The sequence below is a fragment of the Sinohyriopsis cumingii genome, chromosome 9 (assembly GCF_028554795.1).
Source record: "Sinohyriopsis cumingii isolate HCF-2022 chromosome 9, ASM2855479v2, whole genome shotgun sequence".
Taxonomy (NCBI): Eukaryota; Metazoa; Mollusca; class Bivalvia; order Unionida; family Unionidae; genus Sinohyriopsis; species Sinohyriopsis cumingii.
In genome coordinates, this window is record NC_142969.1 from 119,563,614 (window position 1) to 119,579,776 (window position 16,163).

Sequence of the window (16,163 nt, forward strand, 5' to 3'; positions counted from 1 at the left end):
GTTGTTGTTTTTCGTGTTGTGTTTTTATTATTTTTTTATTTTTTTCTTGTTTTCATTTTGTTTATTTCCCCTTTGCCCATTATTTCTCCCATATATTTTTATATTCATCGAGTTACCGCTGTGACGTCATTGTGGCCTAGAGTGAAAGGATTAATTTTGAATATGCGACTTGCGCACAAAAATCCCTTATTTTGGTCTACATAAAAATATAGGTTTTGACGTCTAATATATCCGCGACGTTGTTCTCATCCGTAGCCGTGCATAAAAATGTATAATAGGTGGGGGAATATCAAATGTTAACGAAAAAAGTTGAGGTGATTCGAACCGCACATCCGGCAGTTTGACAGTTAAGACTTTTAGTTCCGAAAATTTGCCAGTTTCTTTTTCATGCCATTTGGACAGATTCGATGACTCTTGTGATAAGAAAGGTTTCGGTAAGTTTTAATTGCCACTGAGTTTAAATTCAGACCTGTAGAGTATAGATAGATACTCGTTTATTACTGACTTTCTCAACGGCGCCAGTTGCAAATTCTTGGTTATAATGCTTTCACTTCAGTCCTGCAGTATCAAGGTTTCCCTTCGAATTTGAATCCTGTATTGAAATTTACTAGAGTCAGAATTTAAAGATTAAGAGTCAAAATCTTAACCGAAGTCGACGTGGACAAGAAAACACAATGAAAGTAATTTACATTTATTGTGAAACGCAATCAGCAAAGTTTGTTTCATACACAAAGAATACAATTATGGCTTATTAGGCCACCACATGCAGCACACAATTTTCTCAACTGGTCAAAAGAAAAAACGTGTTCTGCTAACACCTTTCAAAATAATAGGTTTTTTCTTTTATGTTTCGTTTTTGTAAATATGCCATGTTTATATGAACATGCAATATATATTTTCTTGTATGCATCAGTTATAAATTGCTGAAATTTAACAAAGTCTTGCACAGTTTTTCTTTAAAATAAAAAATATGGTCAGTTTGGTCAGCAGAAACATATTTTGGGGGAAGGTCACTTTATTTATGGATATTTCAAGCCAAGGAAACTTTCTTCCATGTATTCCTGAATTTTGTTGTGCATTTTGTAGTGTCTTACTCTTTAATTCTACAATGTTGATATTCAGTAAGTCTTTAGCCTGCCCAGTTAGAGAATCTATTGAAATCCAACAAAAGGTTGTTGCTGATGTCATAGACCTTAAAGCCATTTTTCAGCGCAACATAGGCTATACATGGCGGCCAGTATAAATGGTGGAGAATGAATCTAGAAAAACCCCAGAAAGACTCACCAACCCACAAGAAGCTACTAGCAAGCTTTCTCACATACCCACATTGGCCGAACCCGAGGCTCAAAGCCACTCAGAGGTGAGATGGCAGTCATCCATAATGGTGAGTCCTCTAGACCACTCGGTCACTTGGGGCCCCTATGCAAAAGGTTTGTTTTTTGTGGATAGTATAGCATCATCAAAAGGAACATACAGTACTTACCCCAATCAATATTCTTATTTCCATCTGTCATTATTAAATTCTAGTCATCATGGACAATTCACCATCTAACCTTATAAAGAAGAGTTGAATTCCAATTATCTTAATCAGTATCACTCAAACAATCTGTTTTTCTTCTGAAAACAAAAGATATTAATTATTGGAAAGTTCTATCCAACTTACAACTACCAGGGCTCTCTGGACCTGAGCTTCTGTGTCAAATGCAGATGAAATTCTGAAAGTACACACAGTTTCTCCCTGTTATGTAATTAATTTTTCCCAGGTTACTCAGTTGTTTCTTATTATGGTTAGCCATGACCAGTCTGCAGAATAACTAAAGGCTAGACTTAAATAGGTGTGAAGCCACTGTGGCTAATTAGCAGTTAATCCAGATCACTTTAATTACCTTGTGAAAAGAACTGCCCTTTTGAAAGCTGCCAAGACATGCATGCACTTAAAGAAACCATGCATGTAAAGTCCTGTTTTTCTTTTGGGAAATAAATGGTGCCCTACTTTGTTTAATGATGTTTAAATTCAGTTGGTGATGATGTGAATATAAAGTACGATAGTAGTCTAAAGCTTTTCCTGAGTCTGGTTTTAACAATACATGTATTGTCAAATCATCAATATGCAGTAATAATAATAATAATAAGAATAATAACTGTTATTTAAGTAAATGTGATTTGTATAGGCATATCAGTATCCACAGAGACATTTTAAAAGATTGCAAGTAAGGATGTTGACTTGTAAAATTGAGTCACAAAAATCTGTTTTCAATTTTTTGAAACGAACTTATGAAAATGACACTGGTGTCATGCTTTCTAAGAAAGATATCATGGTTTGATTTCCTAAAGTTAGGCCTACTGTACTATTTGATGATGAAACTATAACAATCACTATGTAAATAGTAATTTGTTTTTTTTTAAAGAATATAATATGTGAATTACACTTTCAAATTTAATTCTTTTAAAATGAAGATTTTAACTAGTGTCATGTTTGCATTATTTTCTTTATAAAATCATTTTGAAACCATAAGTGAACCTGTAAAGGTAGACATCACTGTGTCTTTGAACCAATGCATGTCATTCCTACCACTACATAGGCAAATAATAAAACCCTAAATGGATTATTGTAATGAAGCTATAAAGTGATTGGTTATATTAACAAATTCACTGTCTCTAAAAATAGATGCACAATGGCACAGTACATGTTCTTGGTTGTGTCGATTCAGTTGTAAAAAAGGGTCTAACTCAGTCATATATCGAATTTGTCTATGAATAGATGCAATAATGTTTTATCGGCAACAATTTAATTATGATGAATTGTAATGTATGAAGTCTGAAAGAGACCACCATAAAGCTAAGAGGTTCTGGCTTTCCACTAGACTCGCTATTCATAAGCAAATCTATGAAGTCGCTAAGAAGAATGTCACATATAGTCCATGCAATGAAATCAGCCCACTACACTACTAAGATCATGGAAAGTTCAAGCTGCAAAGAGCTCTTCGAGATTACTAACAAGCTAATGTCAAGGAACAAATCAACACCACTTCCAACTACCTTCTCTCCAGTCGTCCTTCCGGACATGTTTGAAATTTCTTCCATGACAAAGTACAAACCATTAGAGATAAGCTTGACACCACAATTTCAATTGACTCGTCATCACCATACAGTTGGGATACCGAATTTGAGCAGCAGCCGTTAGCAGCATTTGAACCTGTCTGTATGGATTTTGTTTGTACAATCATAATGAAGAGTGCATCAAAGTCATGTGAACTTGATCCAATTCCAACATCACTGCTGCTTGAGTGCTTAGATCCAGTATTGCCTTCACTAACTGATGTTATTAATACCTCTCTCTCATCTGGTGAATTCCCATCATTTTTCAAAACTGCCATTGTAAAGCCTCTGCTGAAGAAACCAACACTAGACCATAATGATTTAAAGAACTACCACCCAGTTTCTAATCTCCCATTCATATAAAAAAATCTTGGAAAAGTTGTTCTATCCCAGCTTGTATCTCATCAAAATTCAAACAGTCTTTTTAGCAATGTACAATCTGCATATTGCCCTTGCCACAGTACTGAAACTACTCTTCTAAAAGTAGTTAATGACATTCTCTCTGCGTTGGATAGCGGAAAGATTACAGTCCTCACCCTCCTTGATTTATTTGCAGCATTTGACACAATAGACCAGGATATATTACTTCACCATCTCCAGCATGTATTTGGCATTCATGATACAGCCTTACTGTGGTTCAAGTCCTACTTGGTCAACAGGACACAAATTGTATCTGCAAATGGAATACACTCCAGCCCAGTTGATCTATGTTGTGGTGTTCCACAGGGGTCTGTTGTTGGACCTGTTCTCTTCATTCTGTACACTCAGCCGCTCTCAAGTGTCATAGATCATCATCCAATGTCTCACCAATTGTACGCTGATGACACCCAAATATACAAATCTAGCCACCCAACTGAAGTTGATGCTACCATCCAAGGTGTAGAGAGGTGCATTTCTGATGTGAAATCATGGATGACTTGTAACAAGCTGCAGATGAATGATGATAAAACTGAGGCCATTCTGATCACAACACAAAGGCTTTCTCATTCACATCCTTTACCTCAAACAATAAATATCAGCAACACCAACATTAAATTCACACAATCAGTATGAAACCTAGGTGTTACTCTGCACAGTACTCTCACATTGCACCAGCATGTCATGAACATATGCAAGGCTGCATATCTTGAGCTGAGACGCATCAGCTCAATTCGCAAATATCTTTCAGTTGATGCCACTAAAACACTTGTGTGTTCATTAGTACTTTCAAGACTAGACTTTGTGACTCAGTTCTGTGTGGTTCATCTCAATATCTGCTCCAGAAACTTCAAAAAATTAAAAAACACAGCTGCTCGGATCATACTTAGAGTACCATGATCAGAACACACCTTCCTGCTGCTCTGTACCCTACACTGGCTATCCATTTGATCCAGAATCAAACACAAAATTTGTTCTCCGTGCTATGTTTCACTGTCGGACTCTCGTCCAACCTACCTATCCGACTTCACTCATGTGTACACACCGGCAAGATACTTACACTCCTCTTCTGACAATCGTATTCTCATTATTCCCACTATGAAAACAAAGTCATATGGACAGCGTTCTTTTGCATACCAAGGCCCAGCAACGTGGAATGAATTGCCCACTGAACTTTGATACAAAGACACAGTGATCACATTCAAGAGGGCTCTCAAAACTCATTTATTTCGACTGCAAAAACAAACTTAAAGACCTAATAATGTTTCCTACCTGAAATATTCTCAGCATGTTTTTTATTTTTTAACGTTTTTCTAATTTCATAGTGTTTGTTTTTGTAATAATATTATTATATGTTTTTTATCTTATAGGTGTTTTGTAATGTTGTAAAGTGCTTGGAGCTTCTAAAGATTAGGCACTATACAAAGTCCTCATTAGTATTATTATTATTATTATTGTGCATTTGCTTCTATGTACATGTTACAGGAGTTGTTTCAAAGGAGTTTTGAAATCTTTTTGACTGCAGTATGGTAGTTTATTAAGCCTTCTTACAGACTTGCAGTTATAAGACTCTAATCTTGTTACTTCTACCAGTTAAGTTAATTGCAATGTATAGTTTCTGTTCTGCTCTTTTAAAGTTATATGGCCAAAATTCACTGCATGTATCTCAATCCAGACATACAAGTATGAATACAATGGGTATGAATACAATGGGTATGAATATAATAATTGTTAGACACATACAAAATGTGTTGACAATAAGCATATAACAGATTTTTAAACTTGAAAATAAAGAATTGCTTAAAACTAATGTTAAAGGCATATTGAGAATAGATAACATGATTAAAATTAAAATAGAAAGAAAACAAATATAATCATATGTATGTACAGTGTGACCCTGCTATAGCGCGCTCCGTTATAACGCGAATTCAGATGTAACGCGGTTGTGGCATGGCTCCAGAAATTTCATATACATGTATTTTTCTTGTGCACAAAAAATTCTTAAAAAGTACGAGTTGCTTATCATTTTGGGGAAGAGATCACATATGAATAATACAAGATGATAGTGGCCTAGCTCCTGAAATTTTATGTATTTTTCTCGTACATGAAAAGGTATTTTTTTTCTTCTTCTTAAAAGTAAGAAGAAAAAAGCAGAAAAATTTTATTCTGGGATCGCATAGGTCTTTGCCAATGTTGCTAACTTGGATTGTTTTTCCTTATTGGCTGAAAAACATACCATGTGGCTTTTTTTATTTGTTGGCGACATTGTTGGCTGTTTAAACTTTTATATACAACCATTGGTTTGGAGTGCAGAAATTCAGAGGCCCCATGAAAGGAAGCTGCAAACTGGATATAAAATGCACTGAAATTTATCTACTGTTACATAAACAAATTCTTTGTCCATTCTGACAAAACCCATCAAAACAGTGCATTGTTATATCATAATCTGCTTATACTGACATCTAGCATGAGTTCTGTATGTTGTGAAATATTCACTTTTTTGTTGTTGACATTTCTGGTAACAGAGATCAACCAGACGAGGCATTGTCTCGTAATCTATCTTTCATCGGATTTTCGGCCGCTCGCTAGTAATTAATATATTTGCAAAGACTGACATTTGTATGTGGATGGTAAGTAAAATTCCTCTTCGTTTCACTCAGAATTAAATCCTTCAGAATGCTCACATTTTCTGTAATAATCCCTGTCATCAGAACACCTGCGTCTCTATCGTCCATTGACCCTTTGTTAATTTTCAGATGCATGCGTGGAAGGCAGCATCACGCTACTACCACAAATGTAAAAAAAATAATTTAAAAAGAAAAATACATCTTACTTATTGGTTTATTTAGTACACATGGAGGGGCAGTAACTAGAATAGTCTAAATGACGGCCAGTTCCTTTTTAAAAATGTACCCAGATAAAACAAAGGAAACAGAATACCTTTGAAGCACCGACTGTTATGAAAACGTACTCAGCAAATGGAAAAAAATACATCTCAATCATGCAATACAGTTGCCGCCACAATAAGAAATGGGCATTCATTTGGTTCTCCAAAGCTGTCCTTTAGCAGTGACTTCAATAGCGCATGCACCCTTCATCAAAGATAGCTGACTACAATCTTTCAATAACAGCAAAGAACATTTCTTCAAAGGAAGTCAGTACCAAACTTAAATAAAAGTGATGGAATCTGATGGATTTTTGCATTTTCCAACGTGACTGGAACACATTAAGTGTGCTGTGAAAGTTTCCTTTTTGTAGGGAAAAGTTTATGCCAACAGCGGCTTAAAACGCAAACTAACTTTTACCGACTTGGAATGTACTTTAAAGTAAATGTTCTTCGTCATTCGTTACGTGATTGTGCTATGTTTTTCCACTGAATTCAGACCAATATGACCTGTTACAAAATTAATGAATATTTTAAAGCTGTGTGTGCATATTTTCGATGGAATCACTTGTATTGTGGATTCAGTGTATATGATAAGGTTCACAGGTGAGTACACAGTGTTGATACTCTATTCATGCTATACATTAGACATTTATATATAAACAGCATTCATGTATATGTACCAATTCATGGTTCTCTAAATAAAGTAAACTATTATATTATGTCTTCTCTGTTTTCACTACGGTGTATTTCTCATTTAATATGCATCAATTCAAGATGGTAACTGTGCTGATGAAGCACGTATTTTACCGCCCACATTTATTACCCACATAATACTCCCACAATTTTTTTTGTGGTGGGGGGTACATTTTCTTCAGCTAACTGACTTGGTTGCATATAACACGGTTTGGTATATAACGCGGTCGGGTTTTATGGCTCCCAACTACCGTGTTATAGCGGGGTCACACTGTATGTATGTACCTACCTACCTACCAGTGTGCATACACACAGACACACACATACATACATACATACATACATACACACACACACACACACACACACAGTTTCTTGCTTTGCTCCTGATTCTTTCTGTTATGTCCAAATGGAGAAGTCACCTCTCCCTAAAATTTAAATCTAGCGTGACTCCTGGATACTAATGCCAACAAAAGAAGACAAAAAATAGGTGAAAATTCCAATTGACCACGGATATTGGAATATCAGTACCTAAAGCTTGTGTGAATTCATCTTCTCCAGATCTGCAGTCTCATCCTAAATGAACTCCGGTACTTTACATGTATCAAGATGAATTCATCTTTTCTATAGGGTAAGGCTGTTGTTAATATCCCACCTTTATTCCTTGAGGCAAACTCTTAAGGCATTTCACATTATTTAGTAATTAATGTTTAGTTTAAATTATTTTTCACACATAAGCTTCTTATTATAGCTAATAATTAAATCCTGATATATTTTAAAATAATGAGTATGTTCTTTTTCATTTTCCTTTTGAAAGTGATGTTGTCCTGAGTGTATGTCACTGACTCTTAGAAATAGAATGGGGACTCGAGTACCATGAGTGAAGAGTCCAGGACTTCTCATCCTGGAACTTTGTTGAGAGCCCTGACTACTGATGAAAACAATGCTAATTGATTAGCAGGTCATGCATTTGGGCTGTTGGTTTGGTTGCTAAGAAAGCATGAATTTCAAAGGTTATTGTATGTTACGGATTTTAGTGTATGACACTTTAGATGAAATTTCTGAGAGTCTGACTGATGCATAGAGCACAATATACACTTAAGGTTTGGCTCATATACGAAATCCATACATCAGAACCCAGGAGTATGGCCAAAGGGAAAACTTGAGTCAAGAGTACTGACCAACAAAAGGAAAACTTGAGTCTGGTATACTGACCAAAGGGAAAACCTGAGGATGCAGATATCTACATTTTGATTATGAAACAGTTATATAGGAATATACATACCTCACAAGATAGAAAATGTGTTGCTTACTCATGAATTAGAAGAAGAAAAAAGTTAACTTTAAACTTGAAAGAAATAATTTAACAACCTCTTTCTGATCTTAATACCAAGCAGACTCTCATAATTCTTTCACCTGACCAGTGCAGTAACCATGATGTTACTAAAAGTGAAAAGTTAAAAGTGAAAATTCAAAAGACATTTAAAATATTGTGGATTAAATCCCAAATAATCCTAGATGTCCTATCACACGTCCAAAAATTTAAACTGTTAAGAATGAATTCCAATAGTCTAACCATAATGATGCAATCCAGAATGTCTTTGAATGAGTTCACAATAATCCAAAATTAAGGACTTCAGTAATTCCAGTGAATCTTTTAAATATATATGAACACTCAGATCATGGATTCCCACAGACTGATGTAGAAAACAAATGACTTATTTGTTTATCGAATCCCTATTTATACATATTTTCACTTGACCAATAGGGTAATAGAATGTGAAGATTTAAAATGGTAAAATCTAGTTTAACCGTAAACAAGATTGACCTTGAACTCTTTCTACATAAGCAAGTTGTTTATAACTTACAGTTATGGACAGATTTAGCTACATAAACATGCTGTTTACAACTTACAACCTTGGACAAAAGTTAAGCACACAATATAAATAATCATAACAGTGCCCACTGTTACAAAAACGTGATTATGAAGTAGAGATTAATTACTGTCCAGTTTGACTCTTATATTTTCTGTACTGACAATGGACCATTTAGACTATTGTCCTATATCTGACAAACAACATGCATTTCAGATCATCGCTGTTGTATTTCACAACTGTCTTGTGGTTTTCAAAACTGGATAAAACATTCAGGGTGTTAAAGTAGATATTTTTAGCTCTACTAGTCATAAGACCAGAAGAGTTCATGAGATGGTCTTTTGTCTATCATAAAGCAGTTAGCACAAGTTTATCACTACTCCTTTGAAACAAATGATAAATTCATCCCATGATCTGGTTGGACCTAAAATGAAAGTGGTGCTGTTCTGACATCCAATATTTCCAACACAACGATCTTCAAAATCTTGCTACTACTCATCCTGGCGACTGGTCTGAAGCGCTCACCATTCTGGATCACTGCCATCACACCTCTGTCTGCATGAGTTTGAGTCTCAGGCTCGACTAGCGTGGGTACGTGGGAAAGCCTGCCAGTAGCTTCTCATGGGTTGGTGGTTCTTCCCTAGGTTTTCCAGGGTTCTTCTTCCACCAGTTATACTGGCTGCCATGTATAGCCTATCTTGTGCTGAAAAATGGTGTTTAACCCTAGAACAACAACAACTACTCATTCTGAATGGCTGGTCATATCCATAAGAGGTTTTCACTAGAAAATTTACCATGTCTACTTGGACCTAAATGAAAATCAAGCTGATCTGACATCCAATATGGCCATCACTTAAGCCATTCTGAAAATCTTGTCATTGCTACTGTTGATCAGAAAGTTATGTTGACATGGGTTTTTAACCAAAAATGTACTGATTGATGACTAATATGGCTGACACAGTGGCCATCTTGAAAATCTTGTTATTGCCTCACTTCTTGAATGGATGATCAAATCAGTATGGGTTTTTCACTGAAATGCTTCTTATGTCTAGTTGGTCATAATTGAAAATGGTGCTGATGTGATGTCCAGTATTGCCACTATCGCAGTCATCTTGAAAATCTTGTTATGTTGAACAAAATGTTATATTTACATGATATGTTCACTAGAAGGGTTCTTATGATACATGGTTGGTCATAAACGAAATGGTGCCACTCATACATTCAGTATGGCTTCCACTGCTGCCTTCTTGAAAATCTTGTTATCACAATTTCTTCTTAATGAATGATGATCTCAGCATTTGGTTTCTTCTTTAAATATGTTACCCAAACATAATACCTTAGGAGAATTACTACTGCTTGCAAATCCAGCCGTCTCAGATACTGTTCTTCTGCCTGAATTTAGGCCTAAAGTTTACCCACTGGACCATCCTCTCACCATCTGCCGAATTGGGGCAACCTAACTTGGATCACGGAGGATATACAAGACATCTACAAGTACAACCACCTGAGATTAGAGTCGATACTAATCCAAGTATGGAAGGCTGGGGAGACCACTTACTACCATCCTTTCAGGAAGCCAGTGGTGTATGCTCACCCCAGGAACATCATCTTCATATCAATAAATTCTGGAGAAGATGGCCATTGTGAAGGTCTTGCACTGGTGTCAGGAATATTTGCATGGCAAGGGAATTCTCATTTTGTCTGACAACTATACAGTGGTGACTTATCTCAAACGACAAGAAGGAGCCAAGTCCCAAGACCTTTGCATCCTGGTATGGAACTTTCTAAAGCGGTGTTGTCAACAACAAATCCACATACATGTACAATTTTGCTATATCCCAGGACTCCTTGATGTAATAGCCGAATCTTTGTCCCAGAACAATCAACTAATACAGACGGAATAGTCTCTTCATTCCAATGTTTTCTTTCATATATGTACCTGATGGGACCAACCTTGGTTGACCTATGTGTGACAAAGTAGAATACCAAATTCTCAGCCTTTGTATCACCAGTCCTGGATTCAAAGCCTTGGGTAGTCAATACTCTGTTGATAGATTGGAAACAGTCTAAATGCATACGCCTACCTGCTAAAGCCTTTGATTCCAAAAGTGATACAAAAAGCAAGAGAATTAGAGTATCACCTTATCCTCGTTGCACCAATTGGATGGGAGTAGTTCTGGATCAACGACCTCATCAATCTCGCAACGGGAACTTCTTGGAGAATTCGGATTTTCCATCATCTACTCAGACAAGCACGATGGCAGATGTTTCATTCCTACTCAGGGCTGTGGAACCTGCACAACTGGATCATATTAAACAGGCCCTTAGAAATAAACAATTCTCATAACCAGTCTTGGAGAGAATCACTCTAGCAGGAAGGCCTTCCACTCTAAAAGCACACAAAGGCACATGGTACGTTTTCACCCAGTGATGCACAAACTAACACATCATACCTCTCCAGGCATCTATGTGGCAAATTGCTGACTTCCTGTAACTCTGAAGAAAGTTTGCTTTGAGTAGAATAAATGGTTAACGCTCCATGATCGTTGATGCATTTCATCACCATGGCAGAGAGAATATCAGACAAAACAAGGACTTATCCGACCTATTCACCAACTTTTAAGTATACATGGCTGTAAACATTAACCCTATGCCCAAGTGGAAGCTGTCATGGATATTTACCTGGCTGACAAGATATCTTTTGAACCAATTTCAAGGACATCTCTGGCGTACCCTTTCTGCAAGACCCATTTTCCTCATGACATTAGCAACTGCATGCACAGTTAGTGAAATAAATGCCCTATTAGCATACCTGAATTACATGCAGTTCAGACAAGATGGGTCAGTCTTACTTATGTCAGCATCCTCTTTCATTGTGAAGAACTGACATCCTTTCACAGGTAACCAGACTTTCATTATGAAACCTTGGTCTCGTTTGGACACATCAGCTCAGGGCCACCTAATAGAGCCAGTTTGAAGTGGTACATTAATAGAACAGAGCCCTTGCGGTGAGGGAGATCATGCTTCTTTCTTTATTATGCATTTTGGCTCATGTGGTTTGAGCAGTTGCCACCAGCCTAGCATTAGACCAGAACTGTTCACTAACCGACATTAGTTAGGTTGTGGGATGGAGATTGGAATCCACATTTTATAGCTTTTATCTCTGAGATTTGTCATCCCAGAGGGCCCAAATCAATCTGGTAGGACCTATATCCACAGCTCAACAGGTCACCCTTCCAAGTGGAGTACAGCTTCTTAAGACGATGCTTCATGACTTCTGCTGGATTTGCTGGGGCAAATTTTTTTGAAGCCATGCTCTGACAGATGGAATCTCACATAACTTAGGGGTGACCAGATATGGTATCTCTTAAGTATGGAGATTACCCCCCACCACCTATTGCTTTTTTTAAAATTTTCCTTACCCCACCTTCACCTAGAACTTTATACATTTTTATTGCCACTATCAACATTTTGGCAGTCATTTTTTGAACTGATTGCCCAGAGGGCATTGGGAAAAAAGGTTTTAGCAGTTGGAATATATCCAATTAACACCATAGGGTGCTCATTATAATTATTACTAAAGGTATCTTTCAGTGGATAGAGGGCAGGGTGGGAGCCTGTTACATGGATCCCAACCTATGGCAGGTGTGGTTTAATTGTTAGCCTAAAGGATTAAATACCTCTATTTAGAAAAAATGCCAGTCTCCCAACTAACAGAATGTTATCCAACTACAGCATTTTTATTTGTTTTGTGGTATAAAAGCTTCATTGAGCTGATGTTTCTTACATGTATTAAGTGATGCAGTTCCAACTCTAAATAAAATTAGTCTATGTCTACAATACTGTTTAAATAATGCAAATATCTGGTTACAGATACATTACAATAGATTTTGCATACATTAGTGATCCCTCACTTGAGTATCCAACAACTGGAATACTTAGTGGTGAACTAACACACTTTAGGTTGAAATATTGTTAAAAAATCTCATAAAAATAGAGGTAATGGCTTAACTGATATAAACTAAGTCAACTATGTGACATCACAAGACTTTCTGTGTTGTCTCAAATGTTCGTTTGATTTGGAAGTACAGTAACTGTTGCTCTTTGAATTATAATTTGTAAAATATCTACTTTTAGATTTTGCTGGTTATACAACTGCACATTATTAATTCAGTTAGGATCTGGGATTATTATTCTACATGCAGCAAATGAAAGGCACAGCATATGAACCAGTAAAAAAGAAATTATTTCTTCTTTCTCTTTAAGCTATTTCCATTAAAATAAAAACTATGTGATAAACAGGATCTCTAATGAGTAAAGATTTAATATTAAATTAATGAAACTCACTAAATAGTGTCCATTTTTTGTGAGCCTGCAAGCAAAAGCTATCATTAGTCAATGAGTTTCATAAATTTAATATTATTACCCATTTGAGATCCTCTGTTAATTAGTGGATTAAAGGATAATATTATTATTACTGTTATTATTATGAATTATTATAATTATTATTAAAAGTTTCTGAATGTTTGAATCCAATAAATTATTGTTTTCAACATATGTTCTGATAGCAACTGTAAGCTTTAGTGAGGCACTTATTGATAAGGGCTTTTTTGCCTAGTTACTTTTCAAGGAATTGTAGAAAAACTAACTTGTATGCCATCCCATAATCAGCTTAATGTAAAAGAAATAGAAAAGGTGAACAAAAAGCACAAATGTGCCATTCTCAAAAATATAAATGGCTCTGGTTCCTGACCAAAAATTTAAATATTTGTAAAAAATAAGTGATGGACAAGGCAAAATGACATACAATAAATGGAGATATCAACTGTCAGACTGCAAATTTAATTTGTGGAACAATATGTGCCAATCATATGCATCTGTGAAACAACATATTTTTTGAATGAATGAACAATTATTTGGCAGCTGTTCACAGATTTAAGTTAGGTTCTGTTCTAAAACATTTTACAACCAACATTCACATTTAGAAAAAAATAAACAAATCATTTATTTATCTCAAGGAATAGAAATATTTTAATTAAAAAAATGGACTAAATAGAAAATTTAATTTGTTATTCTGGTTAGTGCCAAACTTGACACTGGCAACCTCATTGTTTGTACTGTACATATTACCAAGGTTGTATGACATTATGTTGTGAGATAGTTAAAGCCATCAATAAATGCCTCAATAAAGATAACAGCATTAATCAAAATGTCAGCAAAAACAAGATTATTATTAATACAATCATCATTTTAACATGTCAGCAAAAACAAGATTATTATTAATACAATCATCATTGTAATTATTATAATATTATTATTATTCCAGCCTTGTTGAGTGTGTCCCCAGATTTTTGGGGACATGGATGACGATATGCTTTTTGGTGATCTCAGTGACTTTGGGGATATTGATGAAAACCTTTTGAGGGCCTATCTAGAGGGAGATGAAGTAAACCCTGAATTGGAAGAATTACTGCAGACTTATCGCCATGACAACACTCCTGTCATTACTAGAGTTCCCTTCAAGGAATTATGGGAAAACTGCATAACTCCCACACTGTCACAGACAATTGAGAATGTGATCCCTTTACTTCTGCTGTGCTTTGTCTTCAAACTTGTCTGTTCATTTTCTAAATCAGGTAAGAGTCAAAGTTTTCCAAATGCTGTGCAGTTAACAAGGCATCGGAACTCATGGTTAATACCAATTTGTTTTTTTTTTTTCTTTCTTTTGTCAACTGGGCCAGTAATAATCGTAATAGACCAGCAACCATAAGGTCATTGCCACATTTGACCAATCACAGATACGGCTGTCAATCAAATGCAGAATCATCTTGTACTGTTGGCAGTAATATACATTGTAGATATTAGTGTTTCAATTGAATCAAAATAAAGCAGATTAGTATTTAGCTATGTACACAGTTATAAAAAAAAATCACTAAGTATGTTTGGCACAAGGTATTAACTTTACTTTGTTAGTGATGTGATGTGATTTTGATTTTTAACGTAGCTTTAACACTTTTTCAGTCATATCGCTACGATGTCTGCAATGTGGCAGTTTATAGTGATGTCTAGCACTGGGGCATCATGCCGCAGACATGTAGCATGATGTCCCACCCAGTCACATTATCCTGACACCAGGCCGACCAGTCCTAACACTAACCTCTTAATGCTGAACGCCAAGCGAGGCAGCTGTTAGTACCATTTTTTAAGTCTCTGGTATGACTCGGCCGGGGATCGAACCCACGACCTCCCGCATCCGAGGCGGACGCTCTAACCACTAGGCCACTGGAGCGGTTACTTTGTTAGTATAATATGGTATACAATACAGAGGAAATAATTTGTAATTAATAACAGTTACTGTGTATTAATTTATTAGCTTACATGGCCATAAGGCCAAATGAGCTTATGGTATGGCCCTACATCCATCATGCATCTTCTGTCAACAGTTATTTGTTACCACTCTGGAGTCCATATTTTCACTCTAATGTTAATCATACTTGGAATATGGGTTTACATCATCAAAATCTTGAAAGTACAATAATGGAATATTGGTTTATATTATCAAAATCTCAGACAAGGTCGATAATAAGCTAGCTCTGTGGATATTAATGAGACAATCTGGTATCCGATTGGTTAAACTTATTACCACTTTGGAGGCCTTATTTAAGATTTGATTTAGATCAAATTTCGGAAGATGCTTGGATGATTAAGATCTAGAATGGGTTTAATAATGAGCAGAATCCACGCATGAAATGATCTTGCATCTGATTGGCAAAGATTGTTACCACCCATGAAGCCATATTTCTGATCTAATTTAGATCAAACTTGTTGCTTATATCATTTCGATCTAGGATGAGTTTGATAATGAGTAATATCAATGCATAAAACAGTAAGGTGATCTTGCCTATGATTGCCTGAGCTTGTGACCACTCTGTTGGAGATATTTCTGATCCTGTTTGTTGTTGTTGTTGTTGTTGTTGTTCTAGGGTTTAACGCCATTTTTCAGCACAAGATAGGCTATACATGACGGCCAGTATAACTGGTGGAGGAAGAACCCTGGAAAACCCAGGGAAGAACCACCGACACACGAGAAGCTACTGGCATGCTTTCCCACGTACCCACGCTAGCCGAGCCTTGGACTCGAACACACGCAGACAGAGGTGAGATGGCAGTGATCCGGAACGGTGAGCGCTTTA

The 16,163-nt window shown here is 36.2% G+C and overlaps 1 protein-coding gene across 1 annotated transcript in view; it reads left to right on the forward strand.

Moving 5' to 3' along the window:
• Positions 1-336: 336 nt before the first annotated feature.
• Positions 337-16,163, forward strand: part of LOC149792582 (protein-serine O-palmitoleoyltransferase porcupine-like) — a 79,288-nt gene continuing 63,461 nt past the window's right edge. Inside the window, exons 1-2 of the mRNA XM_089971207.1 lie at positions 337-434; positions 14,297-14,606. Coding sequence (XP_089827333.1) covers positions 14,330-14,606 — 277 coding nt within the window. The 5' untranslated portion in view covers positions 337-434; positions 14,297-14,329. The remainder of the gene's footprint in view (positions 435-14,296; positions 14,607-16,163) is intronic.